Raw genomic sequence first — 15708 nt, 5'->3', positions numbered from 1 at the left:
AAATAGTTGTAAAATAAACAGAGGTTTTATTTTCACCTTGTGACTTACTTTTTTACTGCTGGGTTATAAAGCCGTGGCAGTAATGGACATGGGTGTTCTCTCTTTCTACAGTGAGATTCTGGTCATTCAGATTTTGATGGATCTATGCATTTATTAAAATATGCATACTGAATTTAGAAACAGATTATGGGATTGTGCAGAATTTGTTTGCTTTCAGATGTGATGTAGAAAGCTTTATATCACTTCACCATTGTGCATTTGTCCTATACAGAGGTAATTTAGGAAGCTTAATGTAATTGGTGTCCAACTGTGGAACAGTATTATTATAAAGTTTGCTGCTCCTAGCCTGTGTAAGTGGTTAATCAAAACGGATTGACAGATTATGTGTCTGTGTTTTTTTTTTTTTTTTTTTTTTCCTCCTGTAGGTGTTTGTGACTCATAAATGCAGAATTAGACCAAAAAATCTGTGACTGGAGAATGGAGTATTTGCAAGTACTTCACTGTACTTTTCAGTGCAGCACAACAAATAGCCTGCACTTTCCGGTGTTTATTTGTAAGGATTTATTATTCTGTGGCCCTGCTAATCCCATCATTTCTGTTCCTGTTTTTATGATAGTGCAAGAAAGTGGTTTATAAATAGTTCCTATAAATGGGTATTCCTGAAAATACATCTGATCTGTACAATATTTTTACCTAACTGTCTTTTATAGTAAAGTAATAGGTGAAAACTGAGAAGTCATTAATGTTTTATATCCCTTCACTCTGCTATGATTCATCACTCAGCTGTTTGCCAAAATCTTTATATTCTGTTTAGTGACAGTTTTATACGAGAACAGCTGGATGATTTTTAAATTCACTCATGGTCCTTTTTTTTTTTTTTTTTTTGAAGGTTTGTCTTGATTTGGCCATTTGCCAGCAAAATGTTAAAACTTAATCTTCCGTTGTCGGTGACGTTTTAAATGCATAGTAACTTGAGCTTGGTAATGCTTTTCGAAGAGTATGGGTAGTTGTACTGGTTTTACATATCTCCTGGAATTAGCAATGCATCGTGTGTGTTCAGAAAAAAAATCAGAGCTCCTTAGAAAGCTGTAAGAAACTACCCTGAGTGTTAGATCTTTCCATTGAGACCAGTTATTCTGAAATGGGAAGCACTTAGTTTGGTTTCGTACCAATTAGTAAATGTCATTCATGATCACTAAAAAATTACTCCTCGTAGAATATCCGTCATGAAAACACAGGGATGTTTAATAACACTGAGTTCAGCGTTCTTTGCAGACAGAAGTGATTTCAAATTAGAGGCTGCTGCATAGTCTGCTTGGGTGTTCTGGCTGTCCATCTGTTTAGGTGCTTTCTGTGGACTGGAAACGTGTCAGCTGGTACGTCTTGGGCAGCCCTGACCACATTGCAGAACTGGAACGGCACGAAGGCTGCCTAATATGTAAAGGGACAGGAAGGTATCTGATTCTAATGATGTTAGGATAATTAATGCAAATATGGTAATTGATTCACCCATTTATATGCAGAGAGGCACGGGCCACTGCTATGAGCAGCTCAACTGTGAAAGGCTTTGTAAATAAAATATGCTGTAAGGGTAGAATGGAGGAGCCTGAGGATGGTGTGTGTCAGTATGGGGACTGGAAACTAAGTTTAGGAGCTGAAGCGAGCTGCAAAAAGAAAGATGTGAATGGAAGGAGCAGTTAGGAGAACAAGACTGTACAGAAGGGTTGGAGGATGAAATGGGAAATGGATAAGGTGGAGCTGTGAAATGAGGAAGTGTTGTTTGCCTTGCTAGAGATCAAGAAAGGCAAGCTAAGATTAGATCTCTTTGAAAATAGTTGAGGTGAGATTGGACTGAGAACCGCAGAGGCTTTTCTTCGTCAGTGACATCACAGTGCTTCAGTTACGGTGGTCTTGTCTCTACAGAATGAATTTAATAAAAATTGATATAAAGTATTCTTCCTCTGAAGTCCTTGTCCATTCAAACGTTTTATACCAGTTTGATTAAAAGGATTTCTAATTTGGTTTAAATATCCACAGGTAAACAGCGTGTATGAAATTCTGCTCGGATTCCACAGATAGAATTGAGCAGAGAGTGACCCCAGCTTTGGCTGCATCTCTGTATAATCCATCCCAGTCTTTTTAATTGGTACTTTTGTGTATCTGTCTCTCTTCAAAACTAAGGCTACAGCAAGGCTCTTTCTCCCCAGATAAGGTAGTATGTTATTGTTAAATGCCTTTTCCAGACTGTAATTCTATTTGGGGTTTGTGCTGTTGGCTGTTGATTGTTAACAGGTTCTGAAATAATGCAATTAGGTGATCCAAGGAGAACGTATCAAGCATTAATAAGCCACATCTGCATACAGCAGAGTGAAAAATCTGATCGCAAAGACATGATACTTATCTAAACAAGATGATATAATTCGTTTTGCCTTTTTCTCAGGTTAAAAACCTGTTCTTTGTCTCAATCTCCACTGAGAAAAGGGTGTTTCATCGTGTTCTTGATCTGCTACTCGATGCCACTTGAAATTCTGCATAATCACCCGTTTGGAGTTGTTCTTATGATAACAAAGTATTTAAAGCTTTGGGTTATTTTGAAATGGCATATAAAACTGAACAGTATGTTGCATTGGAAAGCAGAAATCTTGCAGCAAAATGCTGAGGCTCCTAGATGATGAAAAATGTCTTCTGCTTGGAAGAAGTCAGGCACTTGTTTATTCTTGTCCTATTCTGTCCCCCTTCTTTCCTGCTGCAGGTATCCTTCCCAAACAGTTAAACATGAAAACAATAATTGAAAACAGTTTAAAATAACTTTTTTAAGTTAGCCCCTTTAACATATTTGAGGGCACTTCAGAGCTTTTGACAATATGTAACACGGATTCCAGAAATGAGAGGCTGTCACTTGCACAGGTAATTATTATCTTATTGCAAAGACTAGCAAGGGAACAAAAAAAAACAACAAAAAACACACACACACACACAAAAAACAAACCACAGATGGGCTTTTAGGTATTTAAATCATTTGGAACATACCATTTGAAGGGTGTTTGTCTGAAATTGGATTTTTTTATAAACAGAGGAGAAAACCAAACCAATTACAGCTCTCTGGTAGCTACTCCCTAATCTTAACTGCTAAGGCTTAATTAGAAGTAAAACCTAGGATTTTTGGTTCTTGTAATGGCTTTGTTTAACCAGTTAACAGAATGAGCACGTACGTAAGGATATTCTACAATGGGAGAAAACACCTGGTGACAAGCTGCTGTCCAGAGCTCAGAATTACTGATGAGGTTTTTTGTCTTTATATTTCTGTGCTTCAGTCGGCAGGTGCAAGTTGAAGTTGCATGGAGGCAACTGAGGTGCTACTCTCTGGCCCTTGTCAGAAAATGATAACTGTGGTTTTGTTTTGTTTTGTTTTGTTTTTGTAGTGAAGCCTCATCTTCAGATTAACTGGCCAAAAGATTGGTTACCGTAGAGAACTTTAGAGATTGGTCAGGTTGTGTAAGATGTAGGTGAGAAATGCATTTTAAGAAGCTTGATTTGGGTCAGATGCCCCCATTTCCTTATAGCCTGCCAGATTTAGCATTTTGTCTGATTTCTATTCTGAATTTATACTCTTTCTAAACTCAAATGCAGCATTGTAGGATAAACTTTTTAATTGTTATGGACTACTTGCCCTAGCTGATCTGTCCTCAGAGGTGCCAGATACTTTCTTTCAAATTGCTGTCACGTTGATAGCCTTAGGCTTGGTAAACTTTGGAAAAGTGCTTGATGTTTCATGAAATAATTCTTTACGACAGTTCCTGATGCCTTTCTGTTCCATTAGCTCTTAGCCATCTGTTGCTTTGATTACACTATTATTGAGAATAAGTGTTTTGGCAAGCTATTTAGCTGTGTTGAAAAATCTTGTTTCTTTGCTTTCTAGTATTTTATTGCTGCTGTTTCTTCCTTTTTTTTTTTTTTTTTTTTTCTCCTTTCTTTCTTTTCTCAACCTTTGTAGTTCAGTGCTTCTTGTTATATACTTCTCGTTACTCTAAGAAACAAAAGCCTGACCTAGCTTGAGGACATGATGAGGTTTATGGCTCATCGTTCAATTTGAAAGCCAAAGTCGTTCTACTGCAGGAAGTTGTATATTCCAAACATGGGCTGGCAGAAGGTGGATATTATAACCTAACCATATTTAAATATTTAGCTGGGGGATTCTTGCCTCTTAAGGCTTCAAATATACTTTTTTAGGGTCTAGCCAGTGTGTTATGTCAGTATTACCTTCTATAGAAAAATGGAACATCTTAACCTCACACTTCCTCCAAGTCTGCAAAGGTCAAACCAGGAAGAACTGGAAGTTCATTAGAAAAAAAGTCTGTATTCTTTGGCTTTACATTGTCAATTTGACCTTTTCATGTATTGCTCATATTTTAAAGATGAACAGAGTAAAAGACAGATGGAGTGATAATGATCATAGAGATGTGCTTCCCTATGTAGGTTCATTTTTAGGAGTTGTGATATACCAATTAATTTTTTTAAAGCCTGGACTTTTAGAAATGAAATAAAGTACTGTTTTTAGACTGCAGTTGAATTTCATTGGCATTTAATTTCTACTTTTAGATTTTTGTTAATTTTTTTTTTCCTGCAATTAAAATAGCAAAGTGATACTGCAAAGCAAGAGTTCCAGCAAGTCTCAGTAAGTTATTAACTCTGTTCAATAGGTCACTTCACCTTTTCTGTGACTGGGGTGGCTGAGTTTCCTTCACTGCTTACCTGTTTGAGCTCTTCAAATTGAGGCACAACTTCCAAGTAACTTCTCACTTTTTTCACATTTGGTTTCCGTAAGAGATGACTAAGAACTACTTGTAAGTGATAACTGCAAGTGTCTACAAAACCTTTCTCAATCATCTCAATAAGTAATACTTATCATTATGGTTAGTAGCATAATCAATGAAAAAATATTTGAAGGAGGCAGTGGGATGGATTGCATCGAGAGGTGAGAAGGAGAAAATACTGTAAATAAAGAGCTGGCCGGGGATTTTCAGCCTCTCAAAGCTAGACTAACTGGTTGTTAACACTATATATGCACATGTATTTGCAACGAATTTAAAACCATTGCAGAAGCTATGAAGAGCACTTTTTCAGCTTGTTGAAGTGATCTTGTACAGCCATGCTGTGTTGGAAATTGCAAATGCTATTTCATACTAACAAAATTAGCCACATGAAGCAAATGTAGGAACGTAACGGAAATAGTTTCCAATATAGTAAATCTACTATCAAATTAAATTATTTAATACTAAGTGCTAGTCAAAGTTACTCAAAAGCACCGTTCTGGAAGCTGTTTTTGTAAGTATTTATTCCTAAAGCATTGCAATAGTCTTTTGTATCCTCACTCAGGGAATGTTTCTTAGCTTGCAGGTTTGGTTATTTCAGTTTGTGCCATGTTCTGCTGGTCCTATATGTTTATGCCCACTATTTTTTGATGACTAGGGTATGTTGTGTCTTTGTTGCAAGTATTATTTGTGGTAGTTCTTGCTTTGCCACATTGTCAGACCACTTTGTTGAAGTGATACATGGAATACATGGACTTACTAGTAATTATGGATCTTTCTTAACTAAGCAAGCTATGGAATTATTTTTGTATTCTGTCATGCTTTTTGTTTGTGTGTATGGGACACAGTAAATGTTTTGCCACATAAGAGTATGACAGCACATAATATGTATGTCTACATTGACATTATATATAAATATAGTGACAAGTTTCTGTTGTGATCCTTCCACAGTCTTTCCTGAACAGGGTCTGCAGAGTAATACAGATTTTCAGTCAGAGTTGCTCAGATTTTAGTAAGGAAAGCAAAAATGTTCTTGGGTACATGAGTATCTACGTAACCTCATTATCGAGTGAGGGACTGGTTCGAGCTTGACTTTCCTGAATACAGTGCTTCTAAACTGTTGTGCAGAAACATGCTTCCTCAGAGGGCCCTTCTGATTATGTGGTACTGGACCTGTGAAATTCAACTACAGGACAGTTAGGAATGGCTTACTTCTCTAACACTAATTCTTGATGAAGTTTTAATTGTCACATATAGTATATGTCCATGAGTATTTTGGGAAATTCATTTGAGATGATAGTCCACACAGGTAGAAATGCTGCAGCATGGGGTCATACAGACAGATACGCACTACATAAAGAAATAGGATTCTGAGTTCCTGGGGACAGCACGGGCTGGAGAACAAAGGGACACAGGGTCAATCCCACGCCCTGAGAAAGTACAGTGGGTTTGGAAACTGTGTTTATAACAGTTGAGCTGATGAGCTTTGCCTGTCATCTAGGTTTCTTATTTTCAGTTCAGCCTTATGCTAGGAATCTTCCTGGCCCTAAATTAGCTCAGTGTCATCACCACACTTCCTTGTGAGGAGCAGGCTTGCTCATCCAAGATGCATTTCTAATAATGAAAAAGAAAATTGCTTTTTATTTAGCCATGCTTTCAGAAGATTGTTCAGATAATGATAGTGGCAATCACAAGATAAAAGCCTACAGTGCTGGACATTCTATAATAGTCAATTGCAGTGTTGGTATTTGACAGAAAAAAAATGACTTGCTTCCATCCTAGGAGATATTTACAAACTAGAAATTTGGTAGGTGTTTATTTACTTTAAGTCTATAATGACTTTTTTCTATCTAGTCTTCACAGGGTCATTATCTCTGTGGGAGAGGAAATGACCAGATAGGGTTCTACTCTGCAGAATGACTGTAAATGTTGGTTTGGACTGGACAGCACCTCGTTTGTTATTGAGTCTAATTGCCTACTCTGGAAAGCAACCACATGATATAACTGTGAAAGAAAAAGACGTTCATACCTAATGACTACAGAATGATTCTGTGACAACTTTTTTTTCTTCTTGGCTATGATGGTCTACAGAACCAAATGGGATGGAATAAAATGCATCAGAAATGATGTTGCTAAAATGAACAGCTTTAAATGATTGAGAAAAGGAGCATTTGGTATGAAGGTGCCATCTCTTCATAGGTGCTGGTGATAATGGGTATCTTTATGTTTTGCTAAAACAGAAATTGAAACATCCATACCTCTTTTCATGTGGTGGCTAATAGCAGCCTTTTGATGATCAAGCTATTTCATATGTTCTGTGATGAACGTTGAGGAACTCTGCTATTTTGGAATTTTGTGTGTTTCTTAAATTATAGAACTTGCTTTTAAACAAATTAGTGTATTTTTTTCATATCATACAATCTTGAATTGATGATTCATGGAGTCTTTCCATACTCTTTGATCTGTCAAATTTAGTTTCTGTATATCTGTAACATATTATGTTTTGACAAGCCACCTGGTTTGAATGGAGAAGAGTATTATTGCTGGACTTAGCTCCATCTCTCCTTAGCTCCCTACTCCAGTGTAATTTTTATTAGCTGAAGATCACTCTAGTTGATCTTCAAGTAGGTAGTATTGTAGGCCTACAGGTTGTGGAGCTACGGTTTTATTTAATTTGTGTATGGTTGTGTGGATGCACATTAGATTTTGTTGTACTGCTAACGTTTTACTGTGGTATTGGTATAAAAGCTGTGCTATTTTTCTTTATCCCATTTCTCATCTGCCATAACTTAAAGTTTGTGGTATGTGTATAAATATTTTGAGGAAGGTAATTTATTATATAAAGGACTATTTTCTTGTAAGCCACCCTCTTGTCAGAAGCAGAATTTTGTCTTCCTCTTGCTCTAACTGCCCATACGTTCTTACATGATAAAAATAGACAATCCAATACTACTTCTGAGTGTTCATTCACAAAACAATTTAAAACAAAAAGGAACATAGGATCTTATGTTCTCTAATGTGAACACTTACAAATTGCTAAGTGTAGTTGTCTGCAGTGGCAGACAACTTGATTATGAAATCCTGTTTGTAAATTCCTTAAAGCCCATATAAAAAAATAGTTATACTGTTTTTCCCATTGTTCCTTTTTGGATAGCTGTTCTGAATATCATTCTCTGATGTAATTCCATTTTCCACCATAAATCACTTTTGTAGAGAGATTTTTTTACTCGAATGCATGCTTTACATTTGATAAAAATTGTGACAATCTTTAGACTCTCAGTGTCATTTAGCCTTAAGCTTTTGCAAATAGAAGAAAAATATATGGGGCAATTTCTTATAAAATCTGTTGGTAGTGGCAAATTCTGTAATTCTGATTCTCAAATTTTTGTTCAATGTGTACTAATGGTAAGCAGTCTAATTTTGAGGTGGTATGCAAGCCTGAAAGTACAATTGTTTGTTTTCTTCTAGCTTTCCCACATTTTGTTTCTATGTAATACAATTGTTCCCAAGAGATTCTACATTTTTTTTTTAACATATTGTCTAAGCCTAGAAATTAGCTGTGCATAAAAAATGCAATTCTCTTGGGACTAGAGCACAACCAACAGTGGACTTTATATAGCCTGTCTGGGGCAAATAAAACACAGACTGTTTTTGTAGCGAGAAAAATGCTGTATACAAAAAAACAAAAACAAACAAACAAAAAAACCCTACTGATATAGTATATTGTCACAGTTTTAGTATATGTCTCGTCCCTGACATACACAGGGTGAATACATGAGCTAGGACATGAGCATGTCAGCAGCCATGTCTGCCATTTCAGGCAAGAAGTAAGACACCTACATCATCCTTCTTCCACTCTTGATTTTCACTTTGCTACTAAATTCGGAAGATACTTTCAGTGAATAACAGTTTTCCATAAGAGTGTGTTTTGTTTAACATTCCTAACTTCAGAATGAATTGTTTGACAACCTTTGGCTAAAAACAGGTCTTTTGAAAGAGAGCCCAGGCTCTGTGGGAACACATTTCTGTCTTTCTTGACCGGTAGCTGCAGAGTTAGTTTGCTAACCTGTGGGAGCCCTGAGGTTCTTTTGTCTGGAAGGGTTTGTGCCTGTATTGCCTCTGTCAGGAAAGTACCTGACCATAGGTTATTCAGGATAGCCAGTGCCCTGTCTGCTGTTCTATTTTTTTTTTTTTGTTAGTTAATACATGAACATTTACTGGAATCTGGAGTCTGACTGAAAGCTGGTTGAATGCTGTTACAGTTGTAGTACGGTATTGATTTTACATTACTGCCTTTCTGTCTGGATTTATAATTTTATAAACAGTCTATAAAAATCAAGACAATTACAAGAGGGAAGACTGGTAAATGAGAGGAGTCTTTTCTTGCTTTCCTTCCTTTCAGTTTCATTCTTTTTCTTTCTTCCAGTTTCTTTCCATTCTATTTCCCATCTTCTTCCCGTTTGTATTTTCTTCTTTCTTGTTCATTCTGTCCCCAGATTCCCTCCTTGCATTACAATATTCTTCGTTTTCTGACATCCCATTAATCTTCCAGTCTTTATGGCTTACTTTGCCACCTCCACAAGCACACCCACAGGATGCTTAGAAATTTTACAGCATACCCAGTTGTCAAAAAACTAAACCTACAAGTCCCGGGCCTATAATACTCAGTTGGGAATGCTCATTAACACCCACACTGTTTGGAAAAAGAAACTGGTACAGTTACTGTAAGGTCTGCAAACCATATTGCATGCCTAATATTGCACTGCTTTCCCCTAAACCTGGAAACTCCTCATTGGGATTGGGCAAGGAAGTGGGATCTGTTTTTGTGCTTTAATTGTAGTTCTGAGCTTTGTAGTTATACAGAAACCCTAGAAAGTCATGAACATGGATTAAGCCTGTGAAACATTAGTTTTGGGGGAGATGCGCTGTTCACTGATGTGTTAGGAGAGTTGTTGCAGTAGGGGGATGTACCTGCAAGCGGATCCTCAATCTAACAGCTGTCTCATAGCTTTACTGGTGTGGTGTCGGTACAAGTTCCTTACATTTGAAAGGCAGATGAGCACACTCTTTCTTTCATTCAACAGTGTCTAGCTGAAGAAAACTCTCACCTGGGGAAGATGAAGCAAAATCGTGTGGGTCTTGCAGTCCCTTCTAATGTCAGTGGCTGCTACTGCAGCAGCCATGAGCAAGGAGAGTGTGATGGCGTAAGTCCTCACTCCTAGAGGAAGTCAAAATGGGGTTTCTGGTGGGATGCTCCTGTGGTCTCCTATACTTCTGTCCAGTCTGGGGGTGAAGATTTCTGCCAGACCAGGTTCTTTCCTGCTAGCAGAATTCACTAAGAAAAAATGAGGAAAGGCTGCATCTGTAATGTGTGAATGATCAACTGATCACCCCCCTCCACTAACTGCCCATGAAAGCTGAATAAAAAAGCAGTATTCAGCGTCTGGATGACAGTGCTTTGTTTCCAAAGGCAATAATTTGAGGCTTTTCTCTTTCTGAATAGCACCCATGCCAGTGTTTAGTGCTGCTCAGTGGTATTATCATGAGATTTAATCATAATCAAAGGTCCGTTAAACAATGGACCTGAAAAGTTTTTGAATGGCTTTCACTCTCCTGTATTTTGGAAAAGCTCCCAGTACAAAGATACTTAGTTTTTTTTTTGTTTGTTTGTTTGTTTGTTTTTAAGGCTTTGGAAATGATCACTGTGTTGCTTTGCACTCTTAATTCTGCTGTGAGGAAGATGAAGTGATTGTCAGCACTAGAAATAGAAATGTAGAAATATTAGCTTAAATTCTTCATCAGTCAGTGGTAGGGACTTGACCTGCTTGCCCTTGGTTAGTATTTCTTTTAAAATCATATCAGATTTAATCAGCAGTTTGGCACTTAAATGACAGTGCCATAACAGATACCATATGTTAAAACAATATTACTAGCTACACTATAGCTGAATATAGCTGTACTGTAACTAATCTAGGAATTATTGGATCAATTCTTGGATCAGAACCTACGAATTATTGGGGTAACCCACCCTGAAATATATTGCCAGCTGTGCTTCCCATCCGTTTTTCCATTCTTCTTGTTTAGAAGGTACTGCCAAAAAAAACTAAGCTAAGCATTGCTAAGCAGTCAAAGGAAATCAGCCCTCTCCTTTCCCCTCTGATCTCTGTCATGCATACCATTTATTTCACATTAAGTGAAATGAATCAGCAGGCTGAACTTTAAGATGAACTTGTCCTGTAAAATGATGCCTTCATCATGGAAAAATAAATCTATAACACAGTTAAAGGTAATTGTCATTTTTGAAAATCTTCTTTCTCTAGAGTCCTACTCAAGTGGGAACTGCTCTTCAGGTTTTCTATAACCTTGGAACTTTGAAGGATACCATTGCTAACGTGGTGGATGGATACTGCACGGCCCTGGAGGAGAACATCAAAAATGCTTTGGATATCAAAGTATTGACCCAGCCGTCTCAAACTGTTGCAAGAGGTATGATACTTGTTTCACAGAGATCCCTACCTGATCTTTTTTGACAGAAATACTGTATGTTGTCAAAAGAAACTCACATCCAAGCCTGTTAAATGTTTCCCTGCTTGCTTTAAATGGTAGATGATGGCAGTACTCATCTAATACAAAACTAAAATGTTTGTTGTTATTGTGCTCAGAGGTTTTTCTATGATTTTTCCCCTCTCTTTTCCCCCGCTTTCCCAGGAAATTGCCTTCATTAGTTTACAGCTTGGCAGTGTTTTCTTAGGAGTTTGTCATGGAAAGCTGAATCCAAATTTTTCTTTCTTTGTGTCGGTGGAAAGATCATAGATGGCAGGGATGTCACCCACTGCATCAAGTTACCTCATCCAGGGCCAAGAAGGACATGGACATATTAGAACAAGTCCAGAGGAGGCCCACAAGGATGATCAAGGGGCTGAAGCACCTCTCCTGTGAAGATAGGCTGGGGGAGGTGGGGTTGTTCAGCCTGGAGTCTTCTTTAGGCCTTACAGCGGCCTTCCAGTGCCTAAAGGGGGCCTACAGGAAAGCTGGTGAGGGACTCCCTGTCAGGGGGTGTACTGACAGGACAAAGGGGAATGGTTTTAAAGGAAAAGGGTAGATTTAGATTAGATATAAGGAAGAAATTATTTACTCTGAGAATTTAGTTATACTTTGCCTAATGCAGCCAAGCCTACTCTCAGCCTTCTTAGTGGCAAGGGCACATTGCTGGCTTATGTTCAACTTGGTGGCCACCAGGACCCCCAAATCCTTTTCTGTCAACCTGCTTCCCAGCTGGGTGTCACCCAACATGTACCGGTGCGTGGGGTTTTTCCTCCCCAGGTGCAGGACTCTGTTCTTTTCCTTGTTGAACTTCACAGGGTTCATGCCAGCTCACCTCTTCAGCCTGTCAAGGTCCCTCTGGATGGCAGCATGGCCCTGTGGTGAATCAGACGCTCCTCCCAGTTTTGTGTCATCCACAAATTTACAGAGGGTGCACACTACCCCATTGTCCAGACTGATAAAGAAGATGCTAAACAGGGCTGGACACAGTATTTACCCCTGGGGTACTCTGCTCATTACTGGCCTCCAACTAGACTTTGCACTACCTATTACAACCCCTTGGGGCCGTCCATTCAGGCAGTTTTCAGTCCACCTCACTTGTGTGCTCATACAGCCCATGCTTCAACAGCTTGTCTGTGAGGATCTCATGGGGGACAGTGTAAAAAGTGTCAAAAGTCTTACTGAAGTCCAGGTAGATAATTTCCCTCTCATCCATCAAGTTTGTGATTTCATTATAGAAGCTTATCAGGGTAGTCAAGCATGACTTCTCCGTGGTGAATCCGTGTTGACTACTACTCCTGATTATATTCTCTTTCATGTGCCTGGAAATGGTCACCAGAATTGGCAGTAATGAAAATTTAACACTTAAAAAAACCAACATACACACAAAAAAATGCTTGCAATGAGTTTGAGATCTGAAAATATACATGTAGATGTGGAATATAGTATAGAAAGTTTAGAAGTTGCATACCCTTCAGCTGGAATATCACTTATTTTAGTTCACCTGTACGTTTACGTCCTGAGCTGAGCTGGTAATATCCTGCTTTTATATGCTGCGATATGCTCATTGGCACAACCATGGTGTTTCTGTGGAGGCTGCTCTGATTTTTTTAAAGTAAATTTCTTATGTCAGTGTATGCATAAAGATCTCTATTTGTAATATTTTAATTTTCACGTGTGAAATCTGAAATGTGCTGTTGTGTGTTTTTAAAAACACATATAGGTGGCCCTGGTAGAGCTGCTATGCCAACACCTGGGAATACAGCAGCTTTTCGAGCTGCTCTCTGGACAAACATGGAGAAACTCATGGATCAGATCTGTGCTGCTTGTGGACAGGTACTCAACAGCTAATTAATGCTTGTCTGGTGAGGCAATTTTGCATGTAAGTTAATAGAAGGTGTCACTTTTCCACTAAATAATTTATTTTTTTACAGGTGCAGCACTTGCAGAAGCTATTGACAAAGAAGAGAGATCCTATTTCACATGTCTGTTTCATTGAGGAAATAGTTAAGGTAAAGTTTTAATTTAGATCAATACAGTTTAGTAATTCTGTTTAGGAAATTGCCATGAGGGAAAGCTTTTGTTTAAATTTTTAGAGTTCCATAACAATTTGTAATTATATTAATGAGAAAGTGGTAAAAGTCACATTAACACTGAAAGCTGTATTTATGGTCTGTGGGTTATATCTGTAGGATATAAACATGTTCTTTTTATAATAATTTCTTTTGTTTTCTTTAAAGGGAGCCAATAAGACACTACTGTCAGTTTTTATTACTGATCATTAATGTCATTCCATAAAATACCATGTGATTTGAGCAATTAATTAAGTCTGTTAGTTAGCATAGGAAAATGTGTCTTCATCTAACACTTTCAGCCATCTGTTTCCCAACTTCTTGGCAATTTTTTCCTTGAAAAATAATCATGGCTGTTCTTTTGAATACCTATTCTTCCCCATTCAATTGCATTGTTTTCTATTCATATTTGGAATAATTTGATTAATGATCTCCTTTAGTGTTAGGAACAGTGTTACTGAAGCTTTCTTGTCTACCAAGGTAGATGAGAAGATACAAAAACAAAAGATGTATTTACGCAGACATCTCCTTTTCCATGTATATGGATGGATTTTTAATTTACATGATTTTAATTTTTGAAATACATTGGGGAAACTGTTCATATGCAAATGTGGTCTTCTCAACAGTAAAAGCAAATAATGAAGGTTGAACACAGCATGTAAGTTTATCTGTCAGTTAAGCTGAGCTCCAAAAGATGTTGCATAGAACATTATTTTTCTGTGAGGTACTTTAAACATCTTCCTGTATCATAAGGAAACAAAACAACAACAACAAAACACAACTCCAGAAAGCTTATAAAGTTCTAGCGTATTTTCTACATTAAAAAGTTTGATTTGGCAAAAGTATCTATTATTGCCTGGGTGGATCCCTCCAGTAGATCAGCACTTTAAAGGAGAAACCTGGAGAAAGAAGGAGGAACTCTGGAAGGTTTGGGAAGAGTTTGGATGGAAAGGGAGCTGAGATAAATGAACTTGTAGCGTTGATGGGTAGCTCCTATCCTGAGCCTGTGATTCTCAATTTCACTCTTCCCATTGGTAGAATGGCATTTGAAAATGGGATTTTTTTTTCTGGTTGTTGAAGATGGTAATGAAGGGAAGCCAAAGGAAATCTTTTATCATTATGTAGAAACAACGTACAGGTAAAAAAGATCTCAGTAGAAGCTAGATGTAGAGTAGATGCAGAATAAGGAAAAAAAAAAGGTTTTGGGGTTTTCATATGCTAAGCATCTTTCATGTTACCTTTTATAACTCTTCCTTCCCGTTGACTTCATACCACAGGATTACTTACTTCTAAGAGATAAATTGTTTTTTCCAGATAAAACCCATCTATTTGTTTCTCCACACTTATCCCACTTCCAGTTAGTTGGCTCTTCAGCAGGACTTTTGGCAGAACATAACACCAAGCTGGACAGTTGTCATTCTCAGTGAGGCATCTAAGGAGCAGTGGTGCTTCCTTGTCTAGTTCTACCAGAACTCTCTTAGCACGAGAAAGTCCTGCTGCTAGCACTGACGCTTTGTCTTCTTCTTACCTAGGTGGTTCATTGTAACACAGTGTTTTTCTTGGCCATTCTCGCAGTTGTACCATTTTTCATAGTGTCCCTTGAAAAGAAGGACACTCTGAAAGCCTACAGATGGAGAAGTGACACCATGCAGTACCAGCTGTTCTTTAGACAAAATCAGACAAGTACTAGATGCTGCTGAAATTCAAGAAAGCATGTACAGATGGCTGTATGGGAGAGCAAGAATTGTTGTGTACATTGAAAATAGATATAAGTAAGAAATTGGTAATTTGCCATTTACTAATGAAGATTCCATCTATTATTAGAACAAACTGAAACAACATGCTTTCCCTACCAGCTGTTCTGGACAGGCAGAAAAGTTGGATTTTCTTTATCATTTTGGATTTCATTAATAAACTGAGCAAATGAACAAAACAAACTAAAGGTACTGACATTGTATACATTCACTAGGGCAGCATGCCCACACCAGGAGAGAGGAAAACGAATCATCCACTCTACAGTCTGTGCACTAATTACTGTTACTGATGTCAACATTATTATTATAGTCATCTTCTGCAGCAGCTGCAGTACCACTTTGCCTGTCCATCTGCTTCCTTGTTTTGATTATTGCAGTGCAAGTATCATCCTAGGAAGCAGAAGAGGAGACCCAGCTTTTTTAAAGCACAAGTCCTTTAATAGCAAGGAAGCAACTTTTTTTTTTTTTTTTTAATAATTCTCTTTTTTCCATTGGGAATTTTTTTCTGTCCTTCCCTTCACAGATAGC

The 15708-nt window shown here is 37.8% G+C and overlaps 1 protein-coding gene across 2 annotated transcripts in view; it reads left to right on the top strand.

Annotated features, from left to right (window-relative positions):
• The window catches only part of COG5 (component of oligomeric golgi complex 5), a 180859-nt gene that overhangs the window by 106603 nt on the left and 58548 nt on the right, over positions 1 to 15708 (top strand). For both annotated transcript variants that reach the window (XM_072032652.1, XM_072032653.1), the window contains 3 exons: positions 11132 to 11297; positions 13078 to 13190; positions 13289 to 13366. In XM_072032652.1, coding sequence (XP_071888753.1) covers positions 11132 to 11297; positions 13078 to 13190; positions 13289 to 13366 — 357 coding nt within the window. The remainder of the gene's footprint in view (positions 1 to 11131; positions 11298 to 13077; positions 13191 to 13288; positions 13367 to 15708) is intronic.

Source organism: Anas platyrhynchos, chromosome 1 (assembly GCF_047663525.1).
Source record: "Anas platyrhynchos isolate ZD024472 breed Pekin duck chromosome 1, IASCAAS_PekinDuck_T2T, whole genome shotgun sequence".
Lineage (NCBI taxonomy): Eukaryota > Metazoa > Chordata > Aves > Anseriformes > Anatidae > Anas > Anas platyrhynchos.
The sequence above is the reverse complement of the archived record's forward strand: the minus strand, read 5'-3'. Positions and strand labels throughout refer to the sequence as shown.